This window comes from Podarcis erhardii, assembly GCF_964252035.2.
Source record: "Podarcis erhardii genome assembly, chromosome: 5".
In the NCBI taxonomy this organism is placed as follows: domain Eukaryota; kingdom Metazoa; phylum Chordata; class Lepidosauria; order Squamata; family Lacertidae; genus Podarcis; species Podarcis erhardii.
Genome location: NC_138509.1, coordinates 80,077,707 through 80,101,186, shown reverse-complemented (window position 1 = coordinate 80,101,186; position 23,480 = coordinate 80,077,707). Strand labels below are relative to the sequence as shown.

Genomic DNA, 23,480 nt, shown 5'->3' with positions numbered 1-23,480 from the left:
AGGTGTCTGCCTGCTATCAAACTGGCAGTATTACCAGAGGAAAAACTAGAACAGAGAATATATGAATAATTTCTTAACTGTGTCTAAAAACTGTTTTGGTGAAATGCTGGAAGGCAGGAACAATGCTGGATGAGAAAGAATGGGGAAACTGGGTTATCTGTCATCACACCTTTCCTGTTCGACAAGATACAAAGCATCTCACATAGCCCAATCCTGTGTGTGCTCGACTTTAAGTCCCACAAAGGGTACCTAGGACTCAGCTATAAAACATTTTAAGGGTGTTTTAACTGCAATATACAATGTGACACTAGATGGCAATGGTGAGCCTTATGGAAAATTCAACGTGTTTTTAAAAATGCTTTTTAAAAAAGCATTTTCAGAATGTTTATTTTTAATATGTGTGTAGATTCCACCTTCGTGTGTGTGAGAGAAGCAGTCACCAAAAGAACTGGCTCAAAGCATGTGTGTGTTGCTTTTAAATCAAAGTGAAGATGCCCTGATTCTCAGCACATCCTGAATTTCACAATCTGTGCTGCACAATCAGACTGTGTCCCACTACTGCACACAGCAGATAGAAAAATTTCAGGGTCATCAAGAGTGGAAAAGTCCACAGAGAGGAATGCTGGACTTAAGCCTGATCACTATTGTTTGAGCCCAGGCGGAGACCCCCTCCCTTCTTGGTGACTGAATGAGACCAGTGACTCACACACGACAACGTGTACTGGGATCTAAAATGGCCACAACTTTCATTATCAAGATCAGATGTAGGAAATTTTGACTTAGGCATTGGGTGTGTATCCCTCTCACACCCCCAGCCGGTGGAGCTGAGGCACAGCAGGGTTAATAAGCCTGATCACTATTGTTTCTCAGCTAACGTTTACTAACCAAGAGAGTTCAAAAGTCTCATACATAACTGCTGTGCTCACCTTGATTCTCCAAACAGTGAGACCCGACCTCCTTTGGAATGAGGTCACCAGAAGCCTTTGAACATGTGTTTATTTACATTTATACAGGTTGAACATAGATGGAGGGGCAACATTAAACCAGCAGACACCCCAAGTTCGCAGTATTCACATCCGGACTTTAAGGGAACTGGCAGCCCTAGATACTGTTAGGCTTTTCAGAGTCTAAACTCAGCCCTCTCTCTCCTGTGTCTGTCTCAAAGAAACAGAGTCTGTCCTTTCCTTTCTAACACTTATTAGCCAGCTGAGAGGCATCCCCGTTCCAGAAGCCATTCTTAAAACCAGCTATTGTGAGCCATCAATAAAGCCCATCTACCGGGTGGTGCTATGGGTTAAACCACAGAGCCTAGGGCTTGCTGATCAGAAGGTCAGTGGTTCGAATCCCCGCGACGGGGTGAGCTCCCGTTGCTCGGTCCCTGCTCCTGCCAACCTAGCAGTTCGAAAGCACGTCAAAGTGCAAGTAGATAAATAGGTACCGCTCCGGCGGGAAGGTAAACTGTGTTTCTGTGCACTGCTCTGGTTCCCCAGAAGCGGCTTAGTCATGCTGGCCACATGACCCAGAAGCTGTACGCCAGCTACCTCGGCCAGTAAAGCGAGTTGAGCGCCGCAACCCCAGAGTCGGTCATGACTGGACCTAATGGTCAGGGGTCTCTTTACCTTTTACCTAAGAAAAAGGGATCTCTGCCAAACTAAACTGGCTCAATACATTTGACCCATATGAACAGCTGCCTCCTTACAATCGCAGAATCACAGGGTAGAAAGGGACCCCAGGAGTTCATTTAGCCCAGCCCTTAACAATAGGATTGCTGAACACAAATTCCAAGTGTGAATGGCAAAAGGCAGCCATTGAAATAAAACGATCTGGCTTTGAATGAATGTTCGGACTTGTCAGATGGAGCGACATTGCCCTGCGCCATGCCTGGAATGAAGGCCAATCCGTCAGACTGAGCGATACACACAGCACTCTACATCACCATGCACACATTACAAAATAGTTGCTTTCTCAGGCACTCCTCATCTCCGCAAGAAATTGTCCCGGCAAACTGAATACCTCTGTGTAGGATTCATTTGTCAACTGCATTGGTAAGAAACAAAATAAAAAAAATTCCTTCCAGTAGCACCTTAAAGCTATTGTGAGCTTTAATTGTGAGCTTTATTGTGATGCACACTTCTTCAGATACACAGTGTGCATGCACACGAAAGCTCATACCAAGAACTAACTTAGTTGGTCTTTGGTGCTACTGGAAGGAATTTTTTTATTTTGTTTCGACTATGGCAGACCAACACGGTTACCTATCTGTAACTGCATTGGTAAGGACGGTTATGTGAAACCAAATAATTCCACTAGATGGCACAAGATTATTGGCGTTGGAAAGGGAGCACAGCTAAAATGAAATTCTATGGACCTGCAAAGTCTACCTAAAAGCAAAATGCAAGCTTAGTTTCCCGTTCAAGCTCTGTTTAGGCCCAAAGTACAGCTTACAAGCTAAAGAGGAGGTGCAGACCTTTGTTCAAAGTGAAAGCTCAGATTGTAGCCCAGTCTTAAAACTTGACTGTGTAAGTTTGGAAAAGTGCACACCGAGGCAGGGAGTATAATGAGCTGAATATGTGAATTCCCAGAGTTCACACCCTCTCCTTAATCCTCACTCAGTCGTCCATTAGAGTGTCTGGCTAGAACCTGGGAGATCAGGGGTTCAAATCCCTACTCAGCCACAAAGCTCACCTTGGACCAGTCACTGCCTCTCGACCTAACCCACCTCACAGGGTTGTTGTGGGAATTGAGGAGGGGAGAACCATATATGCCATCTTGAGCTCCTCAGCAGAAAAATTGGGATATAAAGGCATTTTTAAAAATAAATAAATCACCATTTCCAGGAAGGGAAGGGGAATGTGAATTGATTTAACAGCACCACCCCCCTTTAAATTTCAACTCATTCGAGTCTAGAGCACTTGATTCACACACTTATTTTTAAGTAAGCTCCTGCTACTTTAAATGGCTGCTACAACAACTAGGGGAAGCCAGCCACAGCTGACAAAGCATCTCAGTCCCAATGACAAAGGGTCAAAGTTAAACAGGAAGGTGACTTAGCCACCTGTGTGACTTTAGCAACAGGATAAGGCCAGAGGAATCAACATTCCCTTTTTTTATCTCACAGGTTGCAAATTTCCAAGTAAACAGCCCTAATTTACCGTATTTTTCCATCTATAAGATGCCCCCATGTATAAGACTGTTTTGGGGGACTCAAAAATACACAGTCCACCCTTGGCACTATCTGTGTATAAGACGCCCCCTAATTTCTGACATTATTTTTTAGGGGGGGAACCTAGTCATACACCGAAAAATACGGTAATTTTTTTAAAAAGCCATTATGAAGGTAGTTAGCCAGCAGAGATGTGGCCATGACCTGGTGTGCTGCAGAGCTAAATGTCCAATGATTTGCCTGCAGGCAGTACTGGTAGTTGGGTGCAGTGCTTTTTTTTCTGGAGGGACGCAGGAGGACACATGCCCCGAAACATTTTGTGAATCTAAGTTCAGACTCATTGAGGGGTGGTTTTTCAATATGAGTAGGAAAATGAGAGTACCTCTAAACGTTTTTTTTTTAGGGTAAAAAAGCACTGGTTGTATGTGTGATAGGTATAAGGAGATATTGACAAAAAATGCTGGCTACTATGAACTAGGCAATAGGGTATAATAGCCAGCCAAAGGTCATAAGAGAAAACGCATGTGACCCTTAGATGAGAACAACCATGAAGATGTTAACTCAGAGGACACCAGCTGCGAAAAGGGAATGTTCAGTGCTAGGGATCGTTAGGAAATGGAAAATGAAACTGCCCAATTCATGATGCTTTTATGCAGATCTATGGCGTAGCCACATGTGGAATGACGTCCATAGTTTTGGTCACTGTGCGAAGGTTTATATAATTTAGCGGAGTTTAAACAATCCTCTGTTTGAGTTTATGCAGCGACAAGCGGGTTGCTAACTCGTTTGAGTCCTATCAATTATACCTTCCTGGTTGATAATCCCTTTCTGTCCCTCTTAAAGAAAACACACATGAATCTGAATCATATTAACATAAACTACTTTACTATCAGATTCATTCAGGTTTACAGAGTTGTTCCTGAAGGCAGGCTTTGGTTACATAACAGATAAACTATATACTAGATAGTAGTGAGTCAAGAGAAGACTGCATCCGAGCAGTTACCAGTTAACACTCCTTGCAGCAACCAACTGACTAAACTGCCTGCCACATAGAGGGCAGTTAGTCCTCTTGGAATGTCGGACTTGACTGACAGCTTTATATCCCACAGTCCCTGCATCTGAAACATCCTGTTGCAATACAGGAAAAGGTGCAGAAAATGACGACCAAAATGACCAGGGGGCAGGAGCAGGGAAAGTTTACAACATCTGGGATGTTTTAGTCTAGAGAACAAGTCAAATAAGTGAGGGCATGACAGAGATGTAGAAAGTCAAGCATAACGTGGAAAGTGCTGATAAAAGGCTTTTCTCTTCTCATAATCCTAGAACCTGGGTCCTAGGAAAAATAGTGGGAAATCTGCGACAGGCAACAGGAAGTTGTTTCTTCAAACACAGTGTGTTTAAACACTAGGACATGGGCAGGCAAACTAAGGCCCGGGAGCCGGAGCCGGCCCAATCGCCTTCAAAATCCGGCCCACAGACAGTCCGGGAATCAGCGTGTTTTTACATTAGTAGCATGTGTCCTTTTATTTAAAATGCATCTCTGGGTTATTTGTGGGGCATAGGAATTTGTTCATTTTTCCCCCCTTCAAATTATAGTCCGGCCCCCACAAGGTCTGAGGGACAGTGGACCGGCCCCCTGCTGAAAAGGTCTGCTGACCCCTGCTCTAGGACCTGCTGCCTCAAGTTGTGGCGATTGCAGCCAACGACTTTAGAAGGTTAGGCAAATTTATAGTGAAGACGACTAAGAGCAGCTGCGAGTCGTAATAAATATACGCTATGTATAGGATCCTAGACAGGTGTGGCTCCACATTTGGGAGCGGGGGCTGAGCAAGCTACCCAATTGGGACCCATTGATGGAGCTCTAGCAGCTGCCAATCTCCCCTCTCGTTTGCGAGGGTGAGGAGTCGGGCAGCCAGCAGTGACCCGACTCCGCTGCTTGTTCACAGCGTTATTCGGCAACAGCATCGTTGCCTCTGGCCGGGAGACAGGTGGCCACTTGGCTTCTGCCCCACTACATTGCCAGCAGCGTTGATAAAGTGTGCCAGCAAGCGGTGGAAGGAGGAGCAGGAAGTCAGCTCTGTGGCAGCAGACACTGGGCAGCAAGCAGGCAAGCCTCACAGGGTGCCTTGGGCCCCAGCAAATGCTCAGGTCTGCTGGGGGCTGCCACCAAGCCTCCATAGCTAGCATGCCTCTAATAGTAGTTGGGGGGCGGGGGCGGCATGTTACAGGGCCAGTTTTTTCTTATAACGCTGCATACATGCGCAAGTTGAACTTCGTTGGAAGTTCAGGAGAGGTTGTGGGCGCAAACAAATCACACCCTTCAGTAATCCTCATAGAACTCTAGCCCAATGGTTGCCATTAATTTGATTCTGAATTGATTTCAGAATGAATTGATTTTAGAATGTATTTCAATTAATTGATTGTGATTTTATCTAAACTCTGTTATTTTTACTGTTGTTAGCCGCTCTGAGCCCAGCATTGGCTGGAGAGGGCAGGATATAAATAAAATTATTATATTTTTATTATTATTATTAAGCGAAAGCATCCTCAACCCTTCCTCTCCTGTGTGCACAGCAACCTAAAAATGTGATTTGCAAGTGCAAAGCCAGTATTTTTTTAGGGAGGGCAAGCTTTTGTTGGAGGGGGGTTCAGCACCTCAGATTCGCATTGGTTTGTATTGATTTTGATTGATTTAGCAGCTCCCCCCCCCCTCTTGGGGGGGTGGAGAGAAGGACCTCGCTGTCCCTCAAGCCTCTAAGGTGCACACAGTTGTCTGCAGTGCCCCGAGAACGGGAACCGAGCGCCTGCCCTATTGCTGCCACATTATTTCCCTGTCAACCACGGCACGTTCCCCCTTGCCCGCTTCTTCGGCTCTGTGCCGAAAGAAGTCCCGGCTGGCCCTGGAGGCTGCGGAAGGATACGAGACCGACCAGAAAGCCGCGGAATGACGACGGTGCCGATTCCGAAAAGTCGGCTGGCATGCTGGGAATTTCCCATGTGCGCGTGCGAGCTGCGCCAAGCTCTTGCGAAAAGCCGGCGAGGGCGGAGACTGGCGGAGAGGGACGAGGGGAGGGCGGAGGGTAGTTTGCAAGAGGTCGCAGCAGTGAGAGAAGAGACTCAGCAGCTGAAATATGGAGCGGAAGTCTGTTGGGTTTGCATCCTTCCAGGCGCGCTTTTTTTTATAACCAGAACACAAAGCTGAAAATGAAGAAACTGCATCTAAAATATTACGTTCATTTTTCACATGGTCCAGTATTAATCTGAAATCTTAGGCGTGGGACCATAGCTGTCAACTTTTCCCTTTTCTTACGAGGAATCCTAATCTGAATAAGCGAATTTCCCTTAAAAAGAAAGGTTGACAGCTATGCGCCGGACAGTACCCGGAGCTCAGAAGCAGCTCACGCTGTTTAGGGAAGCTTTTAATGTTTAATAGGTTAATTTATTTTGGTGTTGGAAGCCACCCAGAGTGGCTGGGGAAACCCAGCCAGATGGGCAGAGTATAAATAATAAATTATTATTATTATTATTATTATTATTATTATTATTATTATTATTATTAAATGGAATTCCCTGTCTCAAAATGCACCTAGAACAGGGGTCAGCAACCTTTTTCAGCTGGGGGCAGTCCACTGTCCCTCAGACCTTATGGGGGGCCGGACTATATTTTTTTGGGGGGGGAGAACAAATTCCTATGCCCCACAAATAACCCAGAGGTGCATTTTAAATAAAAGCACACATTCTACTCGTGTAAAGACACCAGGCAGGCACCATAAATAACCCAGAGATGCACTTTAAATAAAAGGGCACATTCTACTCATGTAAAACACGCTGATTCCCAGACTGCCCGCGGGCCAGATTGATAAGGTGATTGGGCTGCACCCGGTCCACGGGCCTTAGGTTGCCTACCCTGGCCTAGAACAATGGGAGTTTTGGACACTGTTCCTGAGCATACGCAGAGTGCACCTTTCTCTCGCTTACCAGGAAACTCCAGCCAGGGCACTTATGATGCAGACAAGGAAGTCTCACCTCCTGGCATTTGTTCGCCTCCTAAAATGAAGCGCAGTTTGGGACATTTGCTCAGTCACTCAGCTGAACAGAGGGAAGGCAACTATTTTGACCTGCGTTCAAAAAGCATGTCTGGGATAAGAGGCCTTCATATTGGCTCAGAACTCTGTGTTGCTTCTTAACTGTCTTCACTTTGATGGGATTTCTTCATCTGATGCTTTGTTACATATGTAAATGTTGCAGTGAGGTATAGTGGTTAGAGTGACAGACAAGAATATGTCTAGCTGTCTTTTGTCAACAAGAAATTGTCGGGGGGGGGGGTTGTTGAATATATGGTAATTTATGGACCTAAAAGGTGTTGCTGTATGTAGGTTTTATTTTATTTGTTTTTTATCTTATATTTTGGAAATGTACATCCAGTTGTTTTTTTCCTTTAATTTTTTAGGGGGCTCCCAAGAGAGTGGGGCCCTAAGCAATAGCTTGTTTAGCTTATACGTAAATCCGGCACTGGGAGATACTATGTATACAGCCTTAAGCTCTTTGGAGACAAATGTGGACAAACAATTACTGTATTTCCTACACAGAAAGCACTTTTTAAAGCATTAAAAAAACACCCACTTGTGAATAGATGTATAATACACGATGTGAGTTTTCTGTGGCAGAATAGTGTGGTGTTTGAAACAGCTGTGAATCAGACCAGAACACCATCTTGTAGTTTGCCTCAGGTGCCAAAATGTCTTGGGCGAGCCCTGCTTCCATCTTCTTTTGGGCCTTTGCCCAAACTTGCAACAGCATGGAATGGTGCAAGCAGAGCTGTGAACAGAACTATTTCTAAGAGCACATAAAGGGAACATACTTCTCATGCTTCCCTTTGTGTGTTCACGTGCATAATATACAGGGGAGCAACCAGGAAACTGGGGGGGGGGGTGGAGGTAAGCCACTCCCCACCTAACTGATCACAAGATGTGGCACACATGCACCATTTAAATGGCAATTCCTATCCACTTCCCATAAAATACTTTATGGAAGGCCGTTGGATCCTATGCATGGGCGTATCCAGGATTTTTGTGGGGTGGGGACAGCTCAGATTTGTATTGATTTATAGGAGGGGCAGCTGTCCCCCTCGTTGGCTATGTTCATGCTCCTATGGCAATTATATATATATATGCAGGTTTTGGTGTCCTCGGGTGTCTTCCCGTGTAAAAGTTGGGGTGTCTAGGCGACGTTTCGACGAGGTCTCACTCGTCATCTTCAGGCTGGTGCTTTCGGCTTCTTGTTACTGGAACAGAGCAGGATCTCAGTGTTTGAGTTCCTATAAATACTGTAGAGGGGGTGTGCTCGCCCCTATACACGAAGCCAAGCCAGAGCACAACTAAGTACAGTACAGCCATCTTCTCAGGAAAACTCTTCACAAAGTTCAAGAGGTCAAGACACAAAGACTTTAACAACTAATCCACACCTAATGACCCACCTAAGTGGTACTCAGGATATCACTCAAGAAATCACTCAAGATATCTCTCAAGTAATTAAGGAACAAAAGAAGAAAAGGCACACTAGCCTGGGAACTTCCTCTCTGCCCAGAACATTGAAGGCTATACACCACACCCCCTCTACAGTATTTATAGGAACTCAAACACTGAGATCCTGCTCTGTTCCAGTAACAAGAAGCCGAAAGCACCAGCCTGAAGATGACGAGTGAGACCTCGTCGAAACGTCGCCTAGACACCCCAACTTTTACACGGGAAGACACCCGAGGACACCAAAACCTGCATTCCTGTACCCGTGAAAATCTACGAAAGCAAATATATATATATATATATATATATTTGCTTTCGTATATATATATACACACACACACACACACACACACACACACAGTGGCGTAGCGTGGGGGGTGCAGGGGGGGCCGGCCGCACCGGGCGCAACATCTGGGGGTTAGGGGGCACAAATCCACGGGTTAGGGGGCGCAAATTACTTGCCTTGCCCCGGGTGCAGACAACCCACGCTACGCCACTCTGTGTGTGTGTGTGTGTGTGTGTGTGTGTATATGTATGTATGTGTGTGTATATATATATATATATATGTGTGTGTGTGTGTGTGTGTATATATATATATGTATGTATGTGTATGTGTGTATATATATATATATATATGTGTGTGTGTGTGTATATATATATATATATATATATATATGCTTTCGTAGATTTTCACGGGTACAGGAATGCAGGTTTTGGTGTCCTCGGGTGTCTTCCCGTGTATATATATATATAGAGTTGGCAGTCCACCTCCTCCTGCAAGTAGGAAACGTAGCATTTCAGGGATGTTTTAGCTCAGCCTGTCACTGCTCTGCTATGTTTCTACTTGCAAGGAGATATAGAGATAGATAGATAGATAGATAGATAGATAGATAGATAGATAGATAGATAGATATCTCTATATATATATATCTCCTTGCAAGTAGAAACATAGCAGAGCAGTGACAGGCTGAGCTAAAACATCCCTGAAATGCTACGTTTCCTACTTGCAGGAGGAGGTGGACTGCCAACTAGCAGCTGTTCGTAATTTTTTTGTAACATCAAGGAACATTTTCCGAAACTGTATTCTGACGCCCTGAAATCGCAGGCCTGAAATAGCTTTCCAAGCGCCTCTTTGCAGCTCGAGCTCACCGTCCCGTCCCCTCCCCTCCCCTCCCCTCCCCGTCTCGCGCAGGCGAGTTCACGCGCGAAGAACGTGCCGCTCGCCTGACGTCAGCGCGGGAGGGACTCTTTTTTCCCAGGGCGCCCCGCTCCGCGCTGCGTCATCGGGCGCCGGGCGCAAACGCGTTATTCCGTGCGTGGCCGGCTCCGGGTGCGGTCGTCGAGGCGGGCGTGTTGGTCGCGGTCGTTCGCCATGGCCTCCTCCAGCGGGACGCATCCTTCCCCGGCCGCCTCAGGCGCCTCGCTCGCCCCGGCCGCGTCCTCCTCGGCTCCCCCCGCGGGGATCCTCATCGGGGACCGCCTGTACTCGGAGGTGTCGCTGACTATCGACCACTCGCTCATCCCCGAGGAGCGGCTCTCGCCGACGCCCTCCATGCAGGACGGGCTGGACCTCCAGAGCGAGACGGACCTGCGCATCCTGGGCTGCGAGCTCATCCAGGCCGCCGGCATCATGCTCCGCCTGCCGCAGGTCAGCGCCGGGGGAGGGGGGGCTGCCTCCGACGGGGCCTACCGCGGAGCCCAAGGCCTCGGCCTCGGCTTTGTGGGCAGGGGAAGGAGAGTGAGGGCAGGGAGGCCGCCGCCGCCGCCCCCTAAGGGCGCCTCTTCTCTTCTCCCGCCCGCGCTGACCCGAGACGGGGCTCCGTGAGGGGAAAGGAGGGCGCTGGACACAAGATGGCGGCGGATTGGCGACCTCGGCCTGCTTGACAGGCCCGGCGCCGATGCCGCTTCCGGAAAAGGGAGGGTGGGAGGCGTTAGCTGGCCTCCGCGCATGCGCGCTTCGCCTGTTACTAACATGGCTTATCTTCCTGTCTCTTCCCCGCCGGGGGATTGTCTTCGCAGGTGGCGATGGCGACCGGGCAGGTGTTGTTTCACCGCTTCTTTTATTCCAAGTCGTTCGTCAAGCACAGCTTCGAGGTGAGTTTTTTTGGTGGGTGTAGGCAGGCTTAATGTTTTCGTTGGTTGTGGTTTTTTGGGGAGGGAGCAAGAGGTACTGAAGGCCATTCAAACGTATGGAGTGAGTGTTTTCAGCTAGGATTGTTCATCTTGACTCCACTCTTTTGCCTCAGGCAAGGAGTCTCCACAGCACTGTTTCTGGCTTGGGTGGATGTCTCTTTGGGGTATCTCCCATTAGGGTTAGCTCCTAGCTGTGTTTATAATGTGTTGTGTATGAACTCCTGGGGAAAACAAGTTTCTCACGGCAATGAGCTTCTTTTTCAGATTGTTGCGATGGCCTGCATCAATCTTGCTTCCAAAATTGAAGAAGCGCCTCGTCGCATAAGAGATGTGATCAATGTTTCCCATCACTTGCGCCAGTTAAGAGCTAAAAGGTAAGATCAGCTCCGCTTTTGGTATACACAACGTACCACTGTACACTGTCCCACTGTAATGTAGTCCAAAGGCTGTAGAGGTTCTGCTTGGGTAGGTTGGCTTGATCAGGTTGAAGGTGATAAACAGCTGACATAGGCTTGAATTTTGTTGATTTTGTGTGTTAGTGTGACTTAGTGGATTGAAGTATCTCTTAACTCTGGATCTTGATGAGCTGGATGAAGTCAGGTCTGAGCTAGTATTGTTTGATTTGTTTTGCTTTGCTTTTTTGTTTTGTAGTGGAAACTTGTAGTTATCTTTTATTACATGTTAACTCTACTGAAAATGTATATTGGGTCTTGTTGGACCACTGTCCATGTTTACTGTAGTAGAGAGTGTATAATTGTCTCTCAAGCTCTTAGCAGAAGACTGAAGTTTACCCTATTTACGTTTATAGTAGTGGTTTTGTTGGGAAAGTTGACAGCTTGGTTTGGTTTACAGCATATACCTGTTTTAATGGTATCTTCACGATATAAACAAAGGAATCCTGGAAGCAATGTGCATCTAGAATTACAGGAACAACACTTGTCATTCAGCATGATTGTCTATACATCAGATGAGTCTCAATTTTGTGTGTGCTTTTGTGATTGTTGTAGAGCTGTCCCTATTTGTGGGTTTGTAAAGCTTTAAATATAAAGGAGTAAGGAAAGATTAAACATAGGAAAACTTGCAGACTATCTTGAATATTTTTTTTTCTGAAGCTGTCTCTTGATTAATTAGTAAATACGTATAGCCTTGATATCAATGATATCCTCACTACTTAGGGACATTTTTAAGAGCTTATTTTTCTTTGCCAAATCTTGTGGGATACTGAGGCATCCTAAAAACAACATACAAATATTTGTCTTACCGCTTAAAAGCATACCTGGGCAAAACAAGTTATTTTTCAGAAAGGTAGATTTAGTTTATACACAGGTAACGTGCACATGTACTAATATACTTTCTTTTCAAATCTTTTTTATTTTAAAAAGAATATTCAGCTTCATTTGAATGAAACAGTTGCACCTAAGACTTTCTCCCTCACTGTCTAGATTTCAAGTGAAGTTATAATTAATTAATAATATAAATATTTATTGTCCGGCCAGGATTTGAAAAGTAGCATGGCGGGTAGATGAAAAACATAATTCTTTAAAAAAGAAGTCTTCCCATAAAAAACCTGGCATGTCATGTTGGGTGCTGATGTCTTACTCAAGCAGATGTACTTTACTTGATTCATTTTTAGCTAACTTAAAAACAAATACTGTGAAAAGTCTGGAGCAAGTCAAGTCTATAAGAAATCTTACATTTTTGGCATGCAGGCTCGTTTTTTAAAATGGGATGAAAGCATTATTCTGTGCGTGTTACAGTTTTACAAACAAATCAGTTGTACATGTTATTAACTTTAGCTCTTTTTTCCCTTGCAACCGACTATACAGCGACCAGCTACATTTACCAAAGCCTGGGTGATGTGGAGTGGTTCATAGAGATGAAGCTGTCGTCATGGCAACAGTGAGTGACGTATGGAAAATCCCCAAGGAGAAGCCAGTGCTCTGAGAATAGGTCACTGGAATCGGGGAACTGACAGGTTGGCCGTTGGTGAACCATTTGGAAGAACTCCTGTATCTTGTTTTAAGCTTTCATCTTTGCTGTCCAGGTTTTTGGAAATTAGCCAAATGTTAGAATTTTAACTAGCAAATTTAGGTATGCTGTGCTTAATAGTTTGTCTGTCACATTTCAATGCTTTATTTTGTGTATTTAATGAAATCTTCACCTTTAATGTAGTTCACTCAAGTACAATTGTAGTATTTGTTACTAAAATCTAGTACTTGCTGGAAAAAGACTCATTAGAAAAGTTTTTACTTTGGAATGCAAAAAGTGGTTGATGTTGTATAGCACTGACTGCCACAAGCACACACATTTTTGTTTAAGAACATAAATAGCATTTAGTAAACCAAAGTGCTTTTGCTGCTACCAAGGTTATTCACAATTAGTAAATTTTGTGCACATTCTATATGATTGATGTACAGTTTTGTAACAACTGGGGGAAATAAATACTTTAAAAGTAATAAGCATTGCAATCATAGGCAGGTGTGCACTAAAAAAATCAATATTTTAAGCTCTCTGCACATGGGATTTTTTTACTGGGAGGAGCAACATCTCATTTGGCTTTGCTTGCCTGGAGTAATTCTCAGCATCTCCAGTTAAAAAGGGATCTTTGGTAGTAAGGCTGGGAAAGCTGCTACAAAAGTCAATTGTCAGCAGACATGAATGGTTGGATTTTTGTCAACAGTACATACTGTTAATGTGAAGCATTTGGAATTAGCACAACATTTGTGCATGCATCGGAGCTGTCACATAATTTGTATCGAAGGCTATGCCAACAAACCAACAGCATTGAAAACATGACAAATATAATTTTCTCTTTGCTTGTACATATTACTGCATTCCTAGTGGGTCAAGTCACACTTCTTTAGTATTTCACAGGTTGGGGCTTAGATCCTTAACCTGACATCCTTTTAGGCAGAATTTGAAAGAGTGTCATCATAACTCATGCCATATCTGCAAATATACATGAATGTTGATGGGCTGTTCAATGTAACATCTGGATACATTTATACAAGGAATGTTAAAAGTTAGTTACCTTGCAGACTTGCTGCTTGATCCCAATCGTGTGCATGGAAGCAAGTCTCACAAGTGAGAATGAAATTAATTGGGAGTAACCTCTGTTGAACTCTAAAGTCGGACTTTGATTTGATATGCACGTGTAACTCTGATAAGATGCCTACTGCCATCTTAGTAAGAAGTGCTTCCCCTTGTTGAGCCATTATTCCAGCGCTGAAGCAGTGGAGTGAAATTTGTGGGAAAGTTTTTTCCTCAGGGTATTATGCTTCAGAGAATCATGTTCTTGTCCCTTTAAAATTGTAATAATTACACTTTTTAACACAACTCTAAATTTATGCAGTGCCATGGCTGTTTTCAGTGCCTAATATTTAAGCATAGCTGATGTAATTCTTGGTTTGATACGAAAGCACCCTTTTTGCGTTCTTATTGTTAATGCTACGGTGAACTCTACACACAACTGCATAAAATTTGCATATGCCAAGGAAAGGAAGCCTGTCACTCTGCCTGTCCTTTTGCCAGCTGAGGGCATTCTTAAAAGTAGTCTCCCAAGATGCTAGTAACCTGCATTTTCATAGTAGGTGCAGAGAGGGGGACTTCCCCTCTTCCCTGCCCAGCGTAGAAATGTAGGATAGCTAGCCACTTGGCAGTCTGTGGGCTTACTTGATTTAACTGGACAGGTTGCATAGAGCCGAACAGGAGTTTGGTATGTAGTTAAAATGCAAAAATGTAATGACCACAACCCAGGACTCTAAGCCCAATAATTGACATGCTATCGCAATAAATACAAGATCTAAAAATTTTTGGTAGACAGCTAATCCGGTATTTTGAGACAGTTTCTATAATCTTTTTTTGGCTCTATAAGGTGGCATCTATTCCCCCTCCCAACTACTTTTTCATAAAATATGGGTATTCAGGTTAACAAGTTGCCAAGTCTAATTAGATTTGCACCTAAATTAGAAGTAAATTAATTTGTGAAGTTAAAAAGGTATATTTCTCTCTCAGAAACAGTTTAGTAGGGCTGATATTGCAAATATGCGCTTTGAGACATTTAGTAACTTGCATTAAGTTGTGGATAAGGTAGCTGTGCTGGTCTGTAACAGCAAGATGACTGAGAGTTACATTTGGAACAGGGTGTGCGTGATAATGAACATTCCTCTGAGAAGTATATAGTGCATCAACACTCTGCCTTACAAATATTTGAATTAACCTTGGGCAGTATACCAACAAGAAGTGGAAACAGGAAATACCTGTATGTTATGAAGCATCTTTCACAAGTGCTAATATACAGATTTCTTAAGGTTTTCTATGTTGAGCACAAGGTAAAATTATATCAGTGCACAGAATCTTACAGGCTGTTTTGCCTAGGTTAGTTCTGTTGCACTACCAAATAATTTGGTGAAGCTAGGCTGTCTTCAGTGCAGTAATGTGCATTTGGTTTTTGGATCAGGATAATCTAGGAAATATATAGTGCAACCTCACTATCAAGTTTTCATGAATGAAGTGTCATTCTACCATAAACAGCTAAAGAATGCAGTTTGAATTGCTTTTATCCCTGTTCTAGTTAAATGCAGGGGCAGAATTCAGATGATGTGCTGTAGGCAGTTTATGATTCTTATACATAAAAGGATTCGAAACACCTCCTAAAAAAAGCCCCATAATCTTCAGTCTGTTTGCTGAATGTCAAACATTGTAAAATGCAGTAAATAGTACTGATTGTGTATATAGTTCAATCCCTGTGCATGGTGCTTTAGACTATAAGAGGACACATCACTACCTGAAAATGTTTACAATCTCAACATGGAAAACAATGGAAATGAAGGTAGGGGAATACACACACACTGCACACAAGCAAGCTAAAATATTTTAATATTAAAATAGTATTCTGTGTGCATCTTTACATAGAAAGGCATTATATTGCTTGTAGATAGTACATAACTAATGAGAAGAGACTTTGTTTTAAGGCTATCCATAACTAATATAAATTATTTATACATAAAGATGCTTGTAGAAGACTCCATAATAATGCCACAGTAAAATATTTTTAACTTGCTCCTTGCAAGATATTTTAAATTTAACTAATGGAGAACGGTATAATGTTGCCTCAACTGTATTAACAAACTAGGTTATGTGCTTTCTTAGTGATTTGTGACATAGATACAAGATAAAACAGATGATTAAAGGGATTTAGAGGTAGGGAATATGTTCATCATAATAATAATTTATTGCTTATACCCTACACATCTTGACTGGTTTTCCCTAGCCACCCTAGGGAAATATATAAGAATATAAGAAACATAACGAAACATCAAACATTAAAAACCTGCTGATACAGGGCTGCCTTCAGATGTCTTCTGAAAGTCGTGTAGTTGTTTATCTGTGTGACATGATGGGAGGGCATTGGACAGGGCGGGTGCCACTACTGAGAAGGCCCTCTGCCTGGTTCCTTGTAACTTCACTTCTTGTAGTGAGGAAACCACCAGAAGGCCCTCTGAACTGGACCTCAGTGTCTCGGCTGACCGGTGGAGGTGGAGACGTTCCTTTAGGTATACAGGGCCAAGTCCGTTTAGGGCTTTCTGATAACATAGTTCTCCTTACTATAGCATAGTATTCATTTTTTGTTTGTTAGTACATTTTAAAAAATAAGTCTACGTACAATTTAAGAAATCTAGATTATTCTGTGATAAAGATAAATGACTGAAGCATAACTTTGTTTTATTTCCCATGCGTAACACATTTATTTTTACAGATGTTGAAACTATAGTGGCAATTTGAATGATGAATTCACCACTATGCTCCTTTTCAGAGTGGAATCTTCCCAAAAGACATCACTAGGAATTACTTGGAATTTAGCCTTGTATATCATCTCTCTTATGTGAAGTGAAATGTTTTTGAATGTGAAATTCTGAATGTTAATAGGAAAACTTTTTAAAGTTAACATAGTTGTACTGAATTAGTTAACTTGGACAGCACAAGATTAAAGCTAAAACTTGTTTGCAGGAGTTTAGAATCTGGTTTCTGTTGCCATTAGTTGGTTGGAAGGGAAAACAGAAAAGCCGTTGTCTTCGATATAGAAAACCGTTTTGACTCTATTTCTTACAAACTGTAGGACTCCAAGCCCATTGATACTTGATCAGAACTACATAAACACCAAAAATCAAGTAATCAAAGCAGAAAGGAGGGTGCTGAAGGAATTGGGATTTTGTGTTCATGTCAAGCATCCACATAAGGTGAGTACACGAAAGTTTCTTCAATATTGAACTGCGAAAATGTCTTGATGGTGACAGGAAAGGTAAACAATTCCTAGACATGACAACCTGTATAACTCAAGAACACATGCCTGTTTCTAGGAAGAGGGTAAAACTCCTAATTGTAAGCTAAGGTTAGGGGGAGTGGAATTTTGAATTTTCATCAGAAATGGGGGTTGATAGATTATGAGATTTAAGACTTAAGTTTGCCTTGCTTTATGTTCAAGATGGATGTTCCTTAACATTTAAATGGTGTTTTAATTACCTTTTTGTTTTTCTTCTTCTCTCAGATCATTGTTATGTACTTACAAGTCTTAGAATGTGAACGTAATCAAACACTCGTCCAAACAGCCTGGTAAGTTTTTCTCTTCTCTCTCTTAGCCAGGAAAATAGTAGCAGAAAAAAAACAAGCTTGGTGTCCAATATACCAAAGAATGAACTGTAAGTTTGTAAACGCTTTGTGAAATGTGTGTCGTTGCTTGTTTTCTGCCTACTATTTTCGTGGCTTTCATAGCACATTTTCTTGGAGAACTCAATTTAACTTTGTTCTTTTTTCTACTCTTTGATTAAAGGGTAGCCTCTGATGGTAAGTCATAGAACTCTGCCCTCTGCACCACAGCTCATGACCTGAGGATGGCCTGATTGGCTGCCTCTCTCTCCAGCCAGTGCAGTGCAAGCTCTCAGCCAAGATTTACTGAAGTGGTCCATATCCATCTGGCAGCATCTTCTAGTTCTGTCCGGGTGTCAAAAGGATTTGTATATCTGATTCTAGAAGTATCTGTTCAACATACATATGAAATGTGTATTTGTTTTCCTAGTTATTCTAGTTATGACATGACCTGTCAGCATAAATGGTAAAGTCTAGCTGTAGCACAGATTCCTAATTAACTGCTTTTCCAGTTTTGTCTCAATTTGGATTCTAGTGGTTGGGGGTTTTTTGGCGGTGGGTTGTGCATGCAGAGGGACTAGCACATGCCTAACTATTTACTGTTTTGTGTATTGAGCATATTTTTCGCAACCAGCAAACATCCACAGTAGATTAGTTGGCATGTTTGGAGGTCTCGCCCTTATGTTCAGAAGCAAAAGTTTATTACTAAATTCTGAAATAACAATTTTGAGTACCAACATTTTCAGTGATTAAGAATGTTTTTAATTTGTTAGAACTTGACTTCACAGAGTTTTTATAGTTTATATTTGTATCTCATCTGTATAGATGTCATTCACTTTGTAAAGTCTTTGCAGCCTCTCTGCACATGGGCCGTTAAAAGTCCATGGAAACAGCTGATAAAAATGATTTAGCAAGTTCCAGTCACATCCCACTGTTTTTAGTAGAAGTGTTAAGCACGTACTTAAATCATTCCCATGACATAATTGGAATGCACAAGTGCTTAACCGTTTACAAAAATAAAATGATGCTAAATTGGTATATAAATTTTATGAAATGAAGTACATATCCTGTAGATCTTGTTTTTACATTGTATCATAGGAGATGCATTTAGCTATTGTAGCTGTTAGCACTAAATAAAACATACTGATTTGTTTGACAAAAGAATGAATTAACAATTTAAATATGTAGTTAGACTTTTTTAAAGTGGTCATGTGAACAGATGATTTTAGAGTTAAATCTTAGTTGATGGACACTTCATAGAATAATCATGAGTTACATAATAGTATGTAAAGCCATAGTGACGACTTGCATAGTGAGGACTTGTGGTGATAAAGATTGAACTCAAAATAAAACTCAGCTTGTACTTTCCTGAGTTCTAGAGAGATGACAAGAGCCTGTATGTTGGAATGATCCTGGGGCATTTGAGGCATTTTGTCTTTAAGACTTATTTTGACGTTTTGGAATCTAAATTAATAGTATGAAGGTGAAGAAAAAATAATAAAGTAGATTGAGTCTCCAACTTCATGTTTTTGATTTCATAATAGGCCTTAGAACTTGGAACAAATTCACATTCATATTTTTCAGGAATTACATGAACGACAGCCTCAGAACCAATGTATTTGTTCGATTTCAACCAGAGACAATAGCATGTGCTTGTATCTACCTTGCAGCTAGAGCTCTACAGGTAAGAATTTGTCTTCTGTTTTCATTCATACCTTTATCTCAACAATCTCAAATAAAATTGTCTAGTTTCAGATTCTGACCTGCTTTTGTAATAATTTCTCCTCCAGATTCCTTTGCCTAACCGTCCCCATTGGTTTTTGCTTTTTGGAACTACTGAAGAAGAAATTCAAGAGATATGTTTAACAACACTTAAGTTGTATACGAGAAAGAAGGTAACTGTCTGTACTTGCAGGTGGGGTGAAATGTACTACATACATCCTAAAGATGTGCTCTTTTAGGGAGTTTTGGGGGGGGGAGTGTTGCAATTTCTTACACAGAAATATTTTAAAATTTATATCTAGAAGCCTTCACCCACATCAAGTGTGTAGGAGTGTGTGCTATGCTTTTGAGAGGCTCTGTTTTGCTTCCAAACTCAGCCATTAGAGGAGGGTCTGAACAGCCTGGAACAGAAGCTGTGTATTCCTGGGAGCAAATTCAAGCAACCCTGATGCAATTGCTAAGTTGTATAAATTCCAGGATTCTGTGCTGCATGGAAGTTGCTAGCATGCTGTCATAAAGTAATTTAATTTTAAGCTCCATTTTGGCAACTGACAAGGTTTAGTATTTTAATTGCTTTTTAAAACTTGTATTTTATTTTGTGTGCCTCTTTGGCCACAGTCGAAAGGAAGGGTGGAATAAAAAATTAAATAAGATACTTTGCTAAAAATCAAAGAGATACATGTGTGTGTTTATATGCCCACTCTGGTTCTCCTTGCAGCCTAACTATGAATTACTTGATAAGGAAGTTGAAAAGAGAAAAATGGCACTTCAAGAAGCTAAACTAAAAGCAAAAGGATTAAATCCGGATGGAACGCCTGCCCTTTCCACGTTGGGAGGCTTTTCACCTGCTTCCAAGCCCTGTAAGTTTTTTGTAACAATGTCCACTTGATTCTGCGTCTACTTACTTAATTCTTAAAAGAAAAATCGGAGCAGAATTAGGAGTCCCTGAATGTCTGACTGAGCAAATATTACAGCCTTTATATACAGGCATCTCCCCACTTACATGGGGTTAGGTTTCCAGGTACTGCGTGGATATGGGAAATATAGTGGGGAAACACCCTATAAACCTTTGGAAACCCCTTTTAAAAGGCAGCAGTACTTGCCAAACTGGCATGAATGGTGACTGTCTTCCTCATTACCAGAGGACTCCACTAAACACCACAGCTGCTCCCACCAAACCTCCTTTTTCAAATTCTCAGCACTCCACAGGCCTCAAGAGTCTGTGCAAAAACTGTCATGGGATTGCTAGCTCTTTTTCTGCTCTTTTTGTGCCATTCTTAAGAGTTTAACTTGATTTATTGAATTATTTACTGGCACCACACATATATACAGTCATGCACATGTGGTAAGATACCTGTGCTAATCATTTTAAAGATGAAAATGAATTAAAACTACGTTAGAAAGAAAATAGGGGGAATGTGAAATCTTATAGGAGTAAGAAATTAAATGTAAATCTGTCGTGTGATCAGAACCTTGTTTGATGCCATTTGTAGAAACTTACATTAGCAAATTCACTATAAAGTATAACGTCAAGAGTTCTGTTTCTTCAACATTCTTACCATAAGTTATTTCAATTAATAGGCTCTCCAAGGGAAATGAAAGCGGAAGAGAAATCTCCGTTGTGCATCAATGCAAAAATTATCAAAAAAGAACCAGAAGACAGACAAGTGGTTTCCAAGAGCCCTTACAATGGGTAGGTAGCCGTCTGTAAAATATGATTTATTCACTTCATTCTAAGTTGTATGTCGTTATATGCATTTGTAAATTGATATGATGCTTACTGTTTTAATCCAGTATGAGAAAAGAGAGCAAAAGAAGTAGAAGCAGCAGAAGTGCTAGCAGATCAAAGTCAAGAACAAAGTCCCGGTCCAGATCCCATTCCCCAAGGAGACAGTGAGTATTTAAATAATGGTTAAATATAACTTAAAATATGCTTTCCTTCTCCTATATTTTTCTGAAGGGAAGCTTAGTAACATGAAAATAAAGAGCAGTTAAAGGCTTCTAATGTGAAAATATCACACCTTCTGCTTTGAGACAACATACAAAGTTACTAAAGCTGTTTGAGTAACTTTTATGATTAAACATCAAAAGTTGGCAACTTATAAGCTCTTGGAACACTGAAATGAAATAATAAATATCACCACAGTGTTTCAGCTTAAATATGCAATAAAAGCAAGATTATCTTTTGTGGATTTGGTACATGCGACCTAGCCACTGCTGTGCCAGTAAACTAAATTTTGTCACCCTACTTAACTGAAGAAATACTGCATGAAATAACATTTATGGGAGTTTATGTAGCCCTGGGATTCTCCCAAGTGGACAGATGCAATAACACATTCTTGCACCTAAGAAATCCCGTCTGTTAAAATTTGAAAGCAATTTTTATATATTGTAGACAGATACAGATATGAGTGAGAGAGAATCTCAGGTGTCTGATACGGTTTTCTTTAGTAATGAGGTGGGGTGCTGTTTCACATACTGTAGGCAATAGATAATTTGTGTATTGGGACAAGTTTAATTTTTATTTTGCAAATAGTACAATTAAGAAACAGTAACAAGATACAGCCCCTCCAAAAACCCAGCACAAGTAGTAGGAGGTGACCTCTCAAGAGAGCTATTCGTGAAAATTAGGAACAAAAGACCATATAGTGTCAAATTGATTAGATGTAGATGCTGTTTCACGTTGCGTAAGCAATAGACAATTTGTATGCTGTGCAAGTTTAAATACTGTGCTGTTTTGCATTTTAAGTTACAACAATAGACGGAGTCTCTCTGGAACCTACAGCTCAAGATCCAGAAGCAGATCACGTAGTCACAGCGGCAGTCCTCGGAGGCATCATAATCATGGATCACCACATTTAAAACCCAAGCACAGCAGAGAAGAGTTGAAAGGTGCAAATAGACACGGTCACAAAAGGAAAAAGTCTCGCTCCCGTTCTCAGAGCAAATCCAGGGACCACACAGATGTTACCAAGAAACACAGGCACGAGCGAGGACACCACAGGGACAGGCGAGAGAGATCTCGCTCCTTTGAAAGGTCGCATAAAGGAAAGCACCACAGTGGCAGTCGCTCAGGACACAGCAGACACAGGCGCTGACGGGGCAGACTGAACTGTCCTTTAGTTACACTTGCATATTATACCATGTGCGGGACTGTTTGAAACTTGAAAAGAAGTCAAATTAGGATTTGATTTGAAGCCCAACACCTTCAATAAGTAGGACTTTTTTAAAAAAAAAAGGGGGTGTTGAATTTTTGCACATAAAATACCTTAGCAGTATCAAACTGATTTAAAACAATGATCAGGTTAAATTGTATGTGTTAGAGTTGTATCAATATGAAAACTGGAGAATTTGTTTCTGTACAAATGTACCTTATTTTTATACACACATACTGCAGACATTTCTATTTAAGTATAGTTATTTGTTTAAAATAATGGTGAATACTTTCTTACACTGGTTTTAGTCTGCATGTGTGAAAACCTTTTTACAAGAAATAAAATATACCAACTGTTCTTTTTTTTTTTTTTAAACTACTCTGTTGAATACCTCATTAAATCATCAAAATGTGGCTTTTTTCATACCAAATTGCTTTAACTCTTTAATGCTTGGTAACACAGACACAAATCTGCTTCACTGGAGCTTGATGTTTTACAAGTAGCATGGCTTGATTATTTTTCAGAGTATAATTCAAGGAGTGAGTTGGGTGGAACTAGTCACTAGACTTTCGTGCATGTAAATGGCCAGTAAATATTTCCTTTCCTCCTCATCCCTACTTAAACTTCATATTAGTGTTTTGCAAGCTTGCTGCTCAATTGCAGTAATAAAAAGGACTACAGCCAGTCATCATTGCAGCTTAAATACAAACTGAAAAAGCTGTTGTGCTAGTAATAGGAAGTGCAATAATATTACAATATTTTTAATTCTTGGTTTTTCATGACTAGGAGAAGAGGATGGCCATAATATGTTATCTCTCCTGGAACAAATACTGTGGATCTATTGTAGCTGCCCTGAGCTTTAACTTTCAGAGAGCCTTTCGGTAGCAGGAAGAGGACCCCCTGTATCTTATTCCTCATGTCTTACGTCCTTTTCTGCCACAAAAAAATGTTCCTAATGGTGACCTGTAAACATGCTACCCTTCCCAGCTTGTACAGGAATTTATATGTAGAATTTGATGGGATGTGGCTTAGAAGTTTTGATGGGATGTGGCTTATGTGTAGAGACAATAAGGATAACACTGTCCAACTGGAATAGAGATGGCACACTAACAAATTATTTTGACTACGCCAGCTCGTTCT

The 23,480-nt window shown here is 41.7% G+C and overlaps 1 protein-coding gene across 1 annotated transcript; it reads left to right on the top strand.

Moving 5' to 3' along the window:
* Positions 1–9,915: 9,915 nt before the first annotated feature.
* Positions 9,916–22,709, top strand: CCNL1 (cyclin L1). The gene is made up of 11 exons (XM_081863472.1): positions 9,916–10,333; positions 10,705–10,779; positions 11,083–11,192; positions 16,937–17,057; positions 17,366–17,430; positions 19,048–19,147; positions 19,254–19,358; positions 19,904–20,045; positions 20,767–20,878; positions 20,980–21,078; positions 21,935–22,709. The coding sequence occupies exons 1-11, from the start codon at positions 10,058–10,060 to the stop codon at positions 22,281–22,283; spliced, it is 1,554 nt and encodes a 517-aa protein (XP_081719598.1). The 5' UTR covers positions 9,916–10,057; the 3' UTR covers positions 22,284–22,709.
* Positions 22,710–23,480: the final 771 nt, after the last annotated feature.

Bases quoted from the DNA above. Each gene is read 5' to 3' on its own strand.
- CCNL1 (XM_081863472.1), top strand. From the start codon at position 10,058: ATGGCCTCCTCCAGCGGGACGCATCCTTCCCCGGCCGCCTCAGGCGCC. The intron at 10,334-10,704 runs GTCAGCGCCGGG...TTGTCTTCGCAG, and splicing joins TCATGCTCCGCCTGCCGCAG to GTGGCGATGGCGACCGGGCA. The intron at 17,058-17,365 runs GTGAGTACACGA...TTCTTCTCTCAG, and splicing joins ATGTCAAGCATCCACATAAG to ATCATTGTTATGTACTTACA.